General features: G+C 36.3%; 1 protein-coding gene across 17 annotated transcripts in view; it reads left to right on the forward strand.

Moving 5' to 3' along the window:
- Positions 1–14,065, forward strand: part of MYBPC1 (myosin binding protein C1) — an 86,859-nt gene that overhangs the window by 38,539 nt on the left and 34,255 nt on the right. For all 17 annotated transcript variants that reach the window (XM_070599778.1, XM_008527452.2, XM_070599772.1 and 14 more), the window contains 6 exons: positions 491–547; positions 6,107–6,273; positions 8,891–9,023; positions 10,834–10,958; positions 11,880–11,985; positions 12,934–13,100. In XM_070599778.1, coding sequence (XP_070455879.1) covers positions 491–547; positions 6,107–6,273; positions 8,891–9,023; positions 10,834–10,958; positions 11,880–11,985; positions 12,934–13,100 — 755 coding nt within the window. The remainder of the gene's footprint in view (positions 1–490; positions 548–6,106; positions 6,274–8,890; positions 9,024–10,833; positions 10,959–11,879; positions 11,986–12,933; positions 13,101–14,065) is intronic.

Raw genomic sequence — 14,065 nt, forward strand, 5'->3', positions numbered from 1 at the left:
ACAAAGAGGTTACCTTTGAATATAAGCTTCGTACTTATATGTTTGACATTGGTACACTTTGTCTTCCAAGCCAATCTCTGTCTTATGTGAACAACAGAGATCAGCAAAAGTCCTTTGCTTTTTACACAAGTATATTTCTAAAGCCCCCCAACTTGCAAAAACAAAGTACTTTGTGTTGCTTGGCTTAAGTGCATTTGTGTTACTCCGTTTTAACACAAATTCAAGCACTTTTATATATGCAATCTACAAAAATGTGCCTTCTGAAATCATAGAGTAACACAAGTTCTTCATGTCTACTTTTCCACAAGTACATCCTCCAAAAATGTAAAATGTCACTTGTGTGAAAAGAAATTGTTTGTGTTCATTTAGTCCCATAACTTGTGTGCCGGTGCAAAATTGCATATACGTCATATGTAGAGTGTTTGGGGGAAACTGTTGTGTATGTGTCTCAGCGCTAAACCCAGATTTGCTTTTCTTTTGTTAATGACAGTGGAGAAGGTCAAGAGGATGCAGGGGAGCTTGACTTTAGTGGTCTCCTGAAACGTAGGTGAGAACCAAGTGATGGAGTGAGGCGCTGTGGCCTGGAAGTCTTTTAGATACCCACTCAGAGAAGTCACCTTTAAACTGGATGCTTTTCAAAGAAGTTTTCATTTCTTAAAATGTGTTTTGCTTATAGAATATAACAGAGTTGACTAAGAAAGAGACAGAGAAACAACTGCATACTAATCTGATAAAGATTTTAGCTGATGCTTTTAAGCTTTCTTTTTAAATGTTTTATGAGTCTTTACGTATTTTCTTAGCTGGGGATGAGGAGATGTGAAACTGAGACGGAGGACTTAAATACCTAGAAACCTCTGATTTCTCCTATTTCAGTTCTGATTCCCTGTTATGATTGAATAACGAAAGCCTCCATTCTCCTGCCTTTGATATTTGACCAAAAAATCAATTTCGCCGTTTTTGTAGAAGTCTCTGCAAGTGTACATATATTTTAAAAGGCAGACCTACTTTAATATAATATTTATGATTTACTTTATTTCAGCAAATCTAAGACACCATTCGTCTTAAGATATACATGTATTTTACAAATCACTAAGCAATGAAAAAGTTGCTCTGAATAGTGTATTATGACACACTATTGACTATAAATACACCTTTATTTCAGAGATGTTTAAAATATCCAAAAAGGTGCATTTTAGGAGTGATAAATTATTATAGTAAAATGGAAATAAATGTTTAGTATTATCACTCACGCTCCCTTAATATGTTCTCTCACAATAAAATTTATAGAATTTCATTATAGATATTTAGTACATAACCATTTAATAGGATTTCTGTCCGTATATATGCATATATATAATCATATACTAAATTATATGTGTTTTACATAAAGTTATACATAGCTATTTACTATAGTGCAGAAGCATCAAAGAGAAATTAATTTTTTTCGGGGATTGTGTTTATCTAGCAAATTTGTGAAAAAACAGATAAAACTACAATTCTAAATTAATAATACAGTTATGCCCTACTTAACAACAGTTTGGTGAACGACTGACAGCATATTCGACAGTGGTCCTATAAGATGAGTACTATATAGGCCAGGTGTGCAGTAGGCTATACCATCTAGGTTTGTGTAAGTACACTCTGTGATGTTTGCACAACAACAAAATTACCTTATGACACATTTCTCAGGATGTATTCCTGTCGTTAAGTGATGCATGACTGTAAATAATATTGCTATCAGTCTTCACTTAACTTTTCAGGTTCATTTTTTATTAGTTTTAGTGCCTCTGATGGTTGTTAAGGGAACATAATTTTAAATATGCTTCACAACAATTACAAATAGTAATAAACTGCGTTTGTGTTTATTCTCAGTTTAGTTGGATGGCTTTATTCAAGTCCCTATGAATAAAAAATTCACCTCTACTCCAATCCTTGGGTTGAGAACAGAAACATTAACAGGTGCAGTTTATTAATTACTGATGGCTATTAGCCAATTAATCACTGATCGACTTTGGCAGCATCAAATACATCTTTCCTCCCTTGGATACTTGACATAATCGTTACTCTCAGTAATATTTATTAATCCCCCACATTTATTTAAAGCAGTAGTATATGAAGTGACCTCCAGTGAGTCTCACTCTTCCTCATTCTACAGGTGAGAAACCGAGGACCAGAGACGTTTAGAGTCGCACAACTAGACAGAGGCAGGGCAGGGACTTAAATCCAAATTTTCCCTTTCTGAGTCAGTTCACTTCCTGTGTCTGATGTAAGAAATATTCTGAATCTGCTTCGAGAGTTGGTGCTTCCGTTTCTAACACAAATTGACACTTCAGGAAGACAAGAAAGCATTTTCCCCCCTACAATCATATACTTAGCCAGAAAAACACTAAATGCTTTCTTTGTGTGGAATATAATGCCAGATGATGGGAGGAAAAGAAATCCAGTGGCTTCCAGTGCCTGGCATCCAGAACGGGATGAATACATACTTGTGGCATTGAAAAGGTGCTGGTGGAAAGATGGATTTGAGTCTCACCTCTGCCGTGTACCAATTACATGACTTTGATCAAATTATATGCCCCCTCTGCGACTTGGCTTCCACATCCGTAAATGTAGAGAATAAAAACTACTTAATAGAATTAATGTGAGAATTCAATTAAATGTAAAAAGCCTGACTCATAGTACGTGTCAAATAAATATTCAGTTCCACCAAAAATGTGATATTTTCTCTTGAAGAGCTTATATTTGTAAAGAGACAAGGTACACACACACACACACACAATCAATCAATACAAATGTGTTACAGTAGCTTATTAAACACTATGCTCTGACTAAAAAGGAAAAAGAAAGAAAAAAAGAACAGACTAGTCCTACCAGCAGTTTGGAGAGTAAAATAAATCATCTAATTAATGGTCAAAATGACTAAAGAAAAAATTTACTAGAAAAAATGGGCAGCAAACATGTCTCCAGTTCTCATTTTCTTTACATCCCCTAATTACGACTTTGACTCATAATTAGATCGTCGTTAACATAAGACTCCATTAATTTAATGTACTATACTAATCCACCAGTATAACTTTCGTTGTGGTTTCCTACTAATTGTGAATTGCATGTGTTTTCATTGTGGTAATGACATGTGGTTACCATTGCTACTCCTCCAAGAGTGTGTAGCAAAATCCCTATCAGAATAAATACCGCTACAACCAACACCTCTATACAGCAAAAGATCTGCCTGCCCTGGACAGAGCCAGTGTATTTCAAACAGGCACTAGCTAAATCGTAGTAAATCCTTTGGGCACCATCTTGTTATGGGATTTCACATATATAAATACTTGAAAGTTTTATTCTACATAAAATTTCTGTAACTGCTTTGTACTTCACTTGGATCAGCAAGTTATTGAAATTTTGATGTAGATGAAAGTACTGTGAGTGTTATATACGTCTATCCCAACGCTTGGAAATTAATCGTGTGCCTATAGAAATTTGGACTTTTCTCCCTACCGTAATTTAACATAGCCATGTAGATAGGGCCATGTGCAGCCACCATGGTAAGTAAACATATATTCTGGATGAGTTAAGGAAATGCTATAGGTGGGAGCCTTTACCTCACATTCCAGTACAAAATGATGACTACTTTAATTTCGCGATTTGGAATTCAGTTAGGTGATGGAGAGAACAGAAAGGAATAGACAAGAGGTTATTGGTGTTTGTGCACAAAATTTGATAATATTAAGAATGTGGGAGAGTGGGGTATATTTTGGTGTTTAAATGAAAAAAATGGTGAAGATAATCGGTTTTATGAATCTACCAACAAAACTTAAGAAATCACACTGAATATTATGATCTTTATTACTGGCTTCCATTATATAAATAGTCACCTCCTGGATCTAGCTATGTCTCAGAGTTCGACTTATGTCTCGTTTTAGCTATTTTAATATAGTCTTATATCTTTAAATCCTTTCACCAGTGTCGAGAAGATACTTAAAATGTGTATGTGTGTAATTCTTCTTGGCTGAAATAGAAATTTAACACAACGTAGTATGGCATAACTTTGTATTTTGGGGACTATATGTAGGCTGGAATATGACAAAAATAGAGCATTAATAAAGTAGATTGAGGAAATGCCCACAGAGAATACAAATGTACATACATACACATTTTAAATGCAATTCTCCAGGACTTACTGCAAAATATTTAAAAGATGTATTTGAAATTTAGACTGCTTTCCGGCAGTAGATTTGGTAGATCTGGCAAATTATTACCGATATTCCAACTTCAGGACAATTTTTCTTGAGCTTTTCAATTCCCCCATGTTAATAGAGGGTGTGGTTATCATTTCAGTGAGATGAAGATAATACTTGTGTCTTGAATTTTTAAGAGGCACATTTTCCTAATAGTGCTGTCTAGTCCTTCCCACAAAGGTTACTGATGGACCAATGACCTCTCACTTCCTTCCATTTTCCAGATTTGCCTCAGCATCCTCCTCCACTGGGCAAAAAGACTTACATGACAATGGAAATTAGATATTCAGAAGTCATCCTTGCCTAACGCCACCCTAAACTCTAAGTTAATATTTATATTCTCCTCCCCTTCCCCCTGATTACAATCCAGTATTTCCTCAAGACACTCTGAAAGAGATGTAATTAATGTGACAATGCAAATATGTGTAATCAATCATTTGCTAACATGATAGCATGTATCTGTTTTCACACTGATGCTTAAGATGTGTTGACCGGTTTTCCTGGAAAATCATATCCAAACCAGCTTTATTCACAGTAAGTAGTCACTATAACATTTCCAAATTAACCTTTTAAAAACAGTCAACTAAGGGGGCCCGCCTGCTGGTGTAGGGGTTAAGTTCAAATACTCTGCTTTGGCAGTCCAGGGTTCACAGGTTCAGATCCTGGGCACGGACCTCATCAAGCCATGCTGTGGTGGCATCCCACATACAAACTGGAGGAAGATTGGCATAGATGTTAACTCAGGGACAATCTTCCTCACCAAAAAAAAAAAAAAAGTTAACTAAGCTTAAACAAAATCGGGACTATTTAGCCAGTGGAGGAAATCAATTTAAATTACATTTTGCATTTACACTAAGGCTCTTTCCCTAAGGATTGTTTACTCCTGAGGTTTGGTTTCATTTTTGGTTTTAAAATAAAGGTAGACAAGTGTACTTTAAATCTTTTTTTTTTTGTTTTTTAACTAACATATGTTCTTTATATGTTCTCTATATTCTTTAGTCAGCAATCAAAATTTGGGGTGATAATTACACTATTTCCCCTTGTTTATGGAACCCCCTAACCATTTGCTTTACAGTTTAACACTTATATTTTCATGATTCATATCAAACTTGCTTCCAAAAAAGTTCAAGACAGTACTTTAAGATGAAATACGAGAGAATTTTTTTTATCTCATTTGCCCTTTCCATTGACAATTTAGAAAAAAAAAATTCTCTTAAAAAGCATCTGTATCCACAAAAACCATGTGAAAAACAAACAAAAACTCTTCATGGTAGTTTCAAATATTTTTTGTATAAAAAACAGCAAAAAAAATGGTTAGTGTACACATTTACTAATATGGCCTAAAAAATGTTATTTGCAAAATCCAAAGGTTTGGAATACTCTATTTGTACTATCTCCACATATAGCTGGAGTGAGGACAGCAACGAAGGTAGAAAGAGAGCATTTTTCTTTCATAGACCAATATTTAAATCTTCTAGTTCTTAATCCGCTTTGCAAGATTATTTCAATACCCATATCCTAGATGAAAACTGGTGTTAAGTCCCTCAAAATCTCACCTTCTTATTTAGACTTTCCACTTGAAAATAAGTAAAAATATCTTCAGGATATTTCCTGATACCCTCCTCTCCCCCTAATATTGTGTTTTAAACTAGGAAAATGAGAGTGTCAATATAAGTGCACGTTTCTGATCTTTAACTATCTGGAAGTTTCCCTGAGACTTACAGCAAAGCAAGTAGACTTTCTTCTCGTCTTTAATTACTCAGGCTATACACAGAGCTTTTAACACTGAACCTGCCATACTGCGACTTTCCTTGTCTTTAAGGGCCAGTGGGCAGCTACTAAACTAGGCAATGGTTCTCCCCGGTTAGGGAGGTGAAGCAGCAGGAGGAAACACCCGAGGTAGACGTGTGGGAGCTGCTGAAAAATGCGAAACCCAGCGAGTACGAGAAGATCGCCTTTCAGTACGGCATCACCGACCTGCGCGGGATGCTCAAGCGGCTCAAGCGCATGCGCAGAGTGGAGAAGAAGAGCGCAGGTGAGCCCTCCCCGGGAAGCGTGGCAGCGGGTAGTGCTTCTTGTGCACGCGGAAGACGTGACTGTGAACCCGTCCTGTCATCCCTCCTATCTCCCGCTGGGTTTGGGGTAGGACTAGCTGGGGCTAGATTTGCAGGGGTTACGCTCCTCTTGGTTACCTTTGCCTTCAGGTGAAGTGGTTCACCGCCCCGCACATCGCTGGCTATGCGGGTAGCAGACAGACCTCTACTGAAGGTTTAAGGTAACAGAAGAATTACATTTTGGCATCACATACAACATACAATGGAATACTGAATATTCCCGCTGTCACTGGGAATTTCCCAGTGGCCTCTTTCCCCAGCCTCCACATCTCCCTCACTCTCAAATTCTTGATTCTTCTTTAGGCAGAATAGATTCGATGTCTGTTTTACCGTCATATTCTTCCACCCCTTTGATGGGCTGTGGGAAATTTTCTCACATCCGACAAGGTTATCAAAGTGTTTTGTTAAAAAGCTAAGTTGTCCCTGGGGATCTGAAGTGGATGCAGTTTGTTGTGGTTTTAAATACCTTTTTAAAATACTTTGAGATGTTGAAATTTAAAATAAAGTTTAAGAAGAGAAATACATTTTAAATTGATCATTGGCTCTTCAGAGTTTCCTATACTTGGTCGTTGTCCGTTATCAGTTTTAGGACACATCGAGTTCATACATCAATCCTATTGTTTACTGTTTGTGTTCAAATAGAATTTAAAGGATCTCACCCCTTTTTTAAAATCTGCCCTTATTTCTAAACTTCTGTATAAACTGGTTGGGAGATGGCTCCAGAGAAATGTAGAAGTGTTCGTTTTGTTTTGTTTACATAACCCGGCCTTTCTCACTGTCTCAGAACTCCCGGAGTTTTATTTCTGAGGGGTGTCTGGGACTGAAAGTCAAAAACATGTGGATGCTAAGGTGGAGAGCCAGCTGACCTCTTTCCCCCATGCTGGCCGTTCTTATTCTTATCACTTGCCTCTGAATTGATGTCTTGAGGTATGTGATAGATAACTTGCTTTAAATCTAGCGTTTATTTTATCCTGTTAAAATATGGGGAAGTCAGCTTGTTTAAGCAATAGCGTAATAAAGTAGGACTGATGGAAATACAAGGATGACAACTTCACAAGGTGTTCCACACTTATATGTATTTTCCAAACTGTCTAAATGAGAATTATTATCTTTAAAGTCAGAAAAAAAATTATGAAATTTTAAAAAAGAGATTAACTATCTCGTTTAGGACCTTTCAAGACAATACTTTTAAAAACTACTATGTTCTATGTTATTTAAAATATTTTGAAATCATGAGTGATGCAGGGTTGGTGAGCGGAGGAGTCAAAAGAAAGATTTCTTGGACTCTCAAGATCTGGCAGTAGTGCTCTTTTATTTAGAGAATAGTGTGGAATAGCATGGGGACAGGACCCATGGGCAGTCAGAGCTGCTGCTGCTGCCATGGGGACGCAACCCACGGGCAGTCAGAGATGCTGCTGGCATGGGGAGCTGCTGCTGCCACCGCTGACATGGGGACAGGACCCATGGGCAGGCAGAGCTGCTGCCAGCTTGTTGCTGCTGCCCCTTCTGCTGCCAACATGGGTGGAGAGTAAGGCGAAATTTAAGGCATAGGTATGTGAGTTATCTCTTTACAAGACAAAAAATGTTAAAATGGTACCAGTGCCAGTAGGGTCCGGCCATTGGGCAGTCCCACAACTTTTAGATAAGAATCAAACCGGATTGAGTAAATGGCAGAAGTCACCACTTAAATATTATCTTCAGCTAAAGACAAAGGAGGATTTTGGGGAGGGGGGGTCAGTTACATGAGATTGCCAGACAATAAACAACTTAAGTCCTTGCCTTGCCCATTAAGAGTTTCCAGAGGTAAGGCCATCCCCCTTCTTCCTGGCACAGAGAGGAGGCATCTTTACAGATAGAGGTTTCCCTTAGAAATGTAAATGTTTCCCAACAAAGGGCAAGCAAATTCCACTCCTTGGAGCCTGCTTCTCATCTGCAGTTTTAAAATTAACCAGCCTAAAAATCCTCATCAATGAGTTCCTAACTATATATGTAAGGGGTGTTTTAAACATGCCGCTATTTAGGCAAGTTTCCACAGTACAAAAACTTTGATAAGTCTGCTCTTTCAGTTAGTCAAAGGCATTCAATTTGATCTTATGTCATTGAATTTATTTCATAAATTTTACGATAAAAAACTATCTGCAATATAGAAGAAGTACAAAGATAATACCAATGATCCTGACAGTAATCATGCTAGGAGAATAAGCATGTTCTTCGAGTTAGATTTCATTTGGATGATTTATGTTATACATTCCCCGAAGAATTAGGACAATCATTTTTAAAGCTTCCTCAATAATTCTTTTCTTATGTTTCTTCCAAAAGCACGTGGATTCTCCTTAAATTTTTAAACCATCTTATTGTATATAAGTCAACACAGAATTCTAAAATATAAAGGATAATTTGGAAGCTTCCCAATTTTTTTCTTCTCTGAGTCTCACTTCTTCATTTAGTTTTAGGTTCACATACATATACTGACCATTTAAATTTATAGCATTTATATATATGCATATTAACATAGTTTTTGCTTCTTCTCTCTATCAGCTTTTGCAAGAATTCTTGATCCTGCATATCAGGTTGATAAAGGAGGCAGAGTAAGATTTGTTGTAGAACTGGCAGACCCAAAGTTGGAGGTGAAATGGTATAAAAATGGTCAAGAAATTCGACCCAGTACAAAGTAAGTGGGCCTTGCAAATAATCAGTGATAACTATATAAAGCAAACAGTAGTTCGACTTAATTTTCTATGAATAAACGCACTTTTTAGTTTACAATGCAAAATCATATGGAGAGAGAGTAAAAACTTGTCATGTATTTTGGAACCATTAAAACTATAGCGCTAAATAAATAAAATCTTGTTTTACACTTTAATTCTATAAAGACTATTTCAGGTGACTCCCAATTATGGTTTTGTGTCGCTATAGGTTATATGCAATATTTCAGAGCATTGCCAAACTTCTCCCAACTTTTAAAATAAAATTATGAAAAATTTTGAAATATATATTTGATATGCCAGCTGGGAATCATACCTTATAATTAGATAACTTTTGTTTTTCCAGAATAGCATCTAAAGCCTGCACTTTATTATTTCTTGGCCCTCTCCCCAATGAAGGACACAGACTAATTCCTGATGTCTGATGGTATCGCTAGTCTATTATGAAACCACTTTACAGAGATTCTTCTCATCCTGCAAGATTTTCAACTCCAATATATTTTTTTAAGTTAACAAGGAGTCACAAGCATGTTTATAAAAGACTTTAACCCTAAAAATCTGTCACTTCTGTAGCACAATTGGGTGGTTTCCAATTTCTTAGTGTGGTCATGCCCACGGAGGGGCTGTGATGATGTTCGTATCTGGTAAAAATCTCTTGAAGGCGGCCTGAATTTACCAAAAATATAATTTTATTTGGTTATCTTTATCCAGAAAATGTTCTTTAATGTTTTGTTCTTGAACTCTTCAATTTGAGAATTTCCCAAATGAGAACTTTTTCTTTAGTGTGTTGTAATGCCCTACTATACCCATCCATAATCTAGGTCACAGATAATTAAGTTTTGCCATCTTTTTGGCTTTTAGCTTTTTGTTTTCAAATACTCGAGTTCCTTCTTAGTAGATGGTAACTGTGATATGACAACACTAGCTCTTAAGCTCATTTAAGAGAATATCACATTCGATAGAATTACTATATCAGTGTATTATTGGTGATTGTGTTCACACTATTTGTTAAACTGTATAATCATTTATTCACCCTACAAAATTTGTGTCACTGGGTTAAGCGAAGAGTGGAATCAATGAATCAATGAATAAGATCAAGTCTCTGCCTCTCTATAAAGTAATCAGTAAAGTAAATGAATTTTTAAAGATGTACAGAGTGGAACTGGACCAGTGGCATAGTAGTTAAGTTCACACGCTCCACTTCGGTGGCCCAGAGTTTGCAGGTCCGGATCCCAGGTGCAGACCTACACACCGCTCATCAAGCCATGCTGTGGCAGCATCCCATACAAAATAGAGGAAGATTGGCACAGATGTTAGCTCAGTGACAATCTTCCTCAAGCAAAAAAAAGTGGAGGGTTGGCAACAGATGGTAGCTCAGGGCCAATCTTCCTCAGAAAAAAAAACAAGTACAGAGTTAAAAATCTCCCTGACAACCTCAGCCAACGCTATTATCCAAAAGTGGGTTAAAAAAATTTAAATAGCAATGTGAGTACTGATTTATATTTGAAGTAAGAAACTTTATATAAAAGAAAATAATAACAGGAATTAAATATTATGTAAGTATGCATATGTGTTACATTATGTATTACAAAGATAAAAGTTGGTTTCATGTTTGATGTTTATTAAACTATGTAAGATATGCTACGTAAATGGCAGATCAAAATTATGTCCCTGACTTTCAAATATTACCAAATTACAAGCCAAATTTGCTGGCAATAAAGAAAAGAATAAAATCAAGTTCATGGACTCTGTTTATCTTTCTTGTTTTTAAAACAGATACATCTTTGAGCATAAAGGATGTGAAAGAATCATGTTTATCAATAACTGTTTGCTGACAGATGATTCAGAGTATTATGTGACAGCTGGTGATGAGAAATGTTCCACTGAGCTCTTTGTGAGAGGTAAGTGAAGTCTCTTACCCTAGTCATTAGGAGACGATGGCTTTCCTTCTCCTGGGGTGATAAAATTTTGGTGATGAGGTGAACTCTTGAGCTCCAGAGCAGAGCCAGTAGTACCTCCAGAAATGGTTTAGCTTGGGTATTAGATTGGCTCTGCGTTGAAGTTTCTCTACACTGGCAGTTATTGTGTATCCTAATTAATCTTCAGTTTTGTTGAAGACTAGAAAAGCCAAGGGGAGAAAAAAATTACTGAGTAAAAATGCCTTGTGGTTTTGACTCAAGCAAACAAAATTTTGCAATATAATTATTCTAGTTGTTACTTCTGAAACCCAACAAAGTCTATTGGATAATTGTCATTTCACACCCTCAGTTGATCACAAATAGATTTCTCTTGAAACCAGCTTCATTAGTAAAAGGGCACCAGTGGTTGGCACTGAGAGTGCTGAAGACCATCACTTACTAAGACTTTGTGAAAAGAGATGGAGGGTGTCAATGAAGCCATGAATCACTTATTTCCTTTATGAGGCCCTCTGATTAAGACAACTCTGCAATCTCTGCCATCCGTCTAGAACCAGAATCAAAGAATGTTAGTGTTGTGCGTTCTCCTTCATCAGAAGTATCTGTTTGTCCAAATATCTTATTTGCCAAAAGAAGGATATTTGATACATTTTGTCTGCTCTTTAGAGCAATCATTTATTTGATTTGAAGAGTTCTGAGAAAATTGGAAGAACTTACCTAGGGTTGCCATCTATTTATTTTGCCAAGAAAAGTCACAAAAACCTCACCTACTATCTACCGCCATCTAACCATAGCTCTATGATAGATAATACTTTTTACTGTTGGTTTTTCATCTGAACAAATCCCAGGGTCGTGAGGCAGGTTTTGGACCTTTAATGATGCTGATTCTCCTCTTTTTCACACTAGAGCCTCCAGTTATGGTGACCAAACAGCTGGAAGACACGAAAGCTTACTGTGGGGAGAGAGTGGAATTAGAATGTGAGGTTTCTGAAGATGATGCCAATGTAAAATGGTAAATAGCTTTTCTGAGGTCTATGCATTTTTAATAGACCAAAAATATGTTCCTTCATAGTTTGGGGAACAGAAAATGGCTTTTACACATAGGAAAAGAATCTCAACCCCATTTGTGTTAGTAGAAATGGTAACTAAAACTATACTAAGATTCTTGGGTTTTTGTAACCTATGAAATTGAAAAACAGTTCAGAAATCTATATTGGTGAGGATGCAGTAAAGTAGGTATTTACTAATAAATGGATGGCTCAAGATTACCCAGGTCTGTATGACTCCCAAGTCCGTGGATGCTCTAAACCTCTGAACCATGTTTCCTCTCTCTATCCCGTACTGGCACCTTAGGTGGAAAAATATACTTTTTGTTTTCATTTTATTCCTAGTCACTTTATTGTTACAGTAGCTCAGAAAAATATTTTAGACTGAGAATCATCAATTACTTTAAAAAATAAAACATATTTTTTTGGTTAAGTGGGAAGTATTTTCTCAAGTTCTCTGTGAGTAACCTCAAAATTAAAGACTAGAAGATTCGGAATCTTAAAATGAAATGCTTGTTGAGAAGTATATAAATTACACAGCAGGAATCTGTAGTAATTGGTACAGAGTAAGTTGTTTATTCTAATCCAGAATTATAGCCATCTTTAAAATGTATTAAAACATTGTTCTTACTAGTGTGTATCAAGAGCCCAAACGTGAGTGATATCTACTCTTAGCATCTTCATCTGATTGATCTTGAATGGAAAGAGGGGGTTATGTTCTTTTAATGTAATTCTTCCAACAATACTTGTTACAGGATTAACCCATTGATAGATTGATCCGTACATACTTTAACTCAACAAGTAGCTCTTGAGTGTCTGTTATCTACAGTGGGATGAAGCAAAAAGCAAGACCAACAAGATCTGTCTCCTGAAGGGTCTTTTATGAAACTTCTTTATAATCTATTTTAACTCAGGTTTAAGAATGGTGAGGAGATCATCCCTGGTCCAAAATCAAGATACCGAATTAAAGTTGACGGCAAAAAACACATTTTGATCATAGAAGGAGCAACAAAGGCTGATACTGCAGAATATTCTGTAATGACCACAGGAGGACAATCATCTGCTAAGCTTAGCGTTGACTGTAAGTCAGATTTCCTTGAATGTCTTCCACATTGGCTTACTGATACTGTTGCATTTGTTAATTCAGTTTTAGGAAAGTCAATCTATTTGATTCCTGCTTGTGGAAATTTTAAATGTGTAAAATTGGATTCCATGCTAGCTGAGTGTCTATGTCATATCAATTAGAGACTATGAGAAAAGAACCAGCTACCCAATTTAATAACAGAGCATCAATATTAGGAAGAAAGTATAAAAATCACCTGCCAGAGAAGTTACCCAAATCGTTGAGAAATATTTTAATCCCAAAACCATATAAATGGATGATAAATACTTAGATATGATGTCAAATCCTGATAGTTTATTTAATCCATGGAATTCCTTAAATAAACATTCAACATTCTGCAATTACATTTGGGTGAGAAGTTACTCAAACTAATAGGGCTCAGTTAAGAATACTGTAAGAGCTCATTTGCTAACAGGATTCAGAGGCATGAGAGAATTCATGTACTTCCCTAAATGCCTTCTAATAGTAGTCAGTTCTCAATGGCAGCATCTGCCCCGTCCAGTTACCCATGAAATTTAAATAGCAAATCCCTCAGGAAGATTGGTAATACATGCAGAGCAGAAATCCGGCTTCCTTACTTCTTTCTTAGTCTGGTTATGATTCATATGATCATTAAATTATTCAGAAGTAATCTCAATACATTCCCTATGTTTCATGGAATGTTGGCCATTTTAGTTTAATATCAAAAAATTTTTTCAAGAATAGACAGATCCTTATCTGATATTTATATCCATTGAAAGCAATTACAGTTGGTTCTGCTATAATACAACATATGCATATCTAAAAATCACTATGCTGTCCAAAGTCATGCAATAAAAACCACAGGACTAATGGGGAAAGTGGGGTTATGGGCACAACGTGCAAAAATTTTATCAGTGACACATTAAAAATAATGATAAGAACCCAACAAAAAGCAATAGCAC

The sequence above is a fragment of the Equus przewalskii genome, chromosome 29 (assembly GCF_037783145.1).
Source record: "Equus przewalskii isolate Varuska chromosome 29, EquPr2, whole genome shotgun sequence".
NCBI classification, from domain to species: domain Eukaryota; kingdom Metazoa; phylum Chordata; class Mammalia; order Perissodactyla; family Equidae; genus Equus; species Equus przewalskii.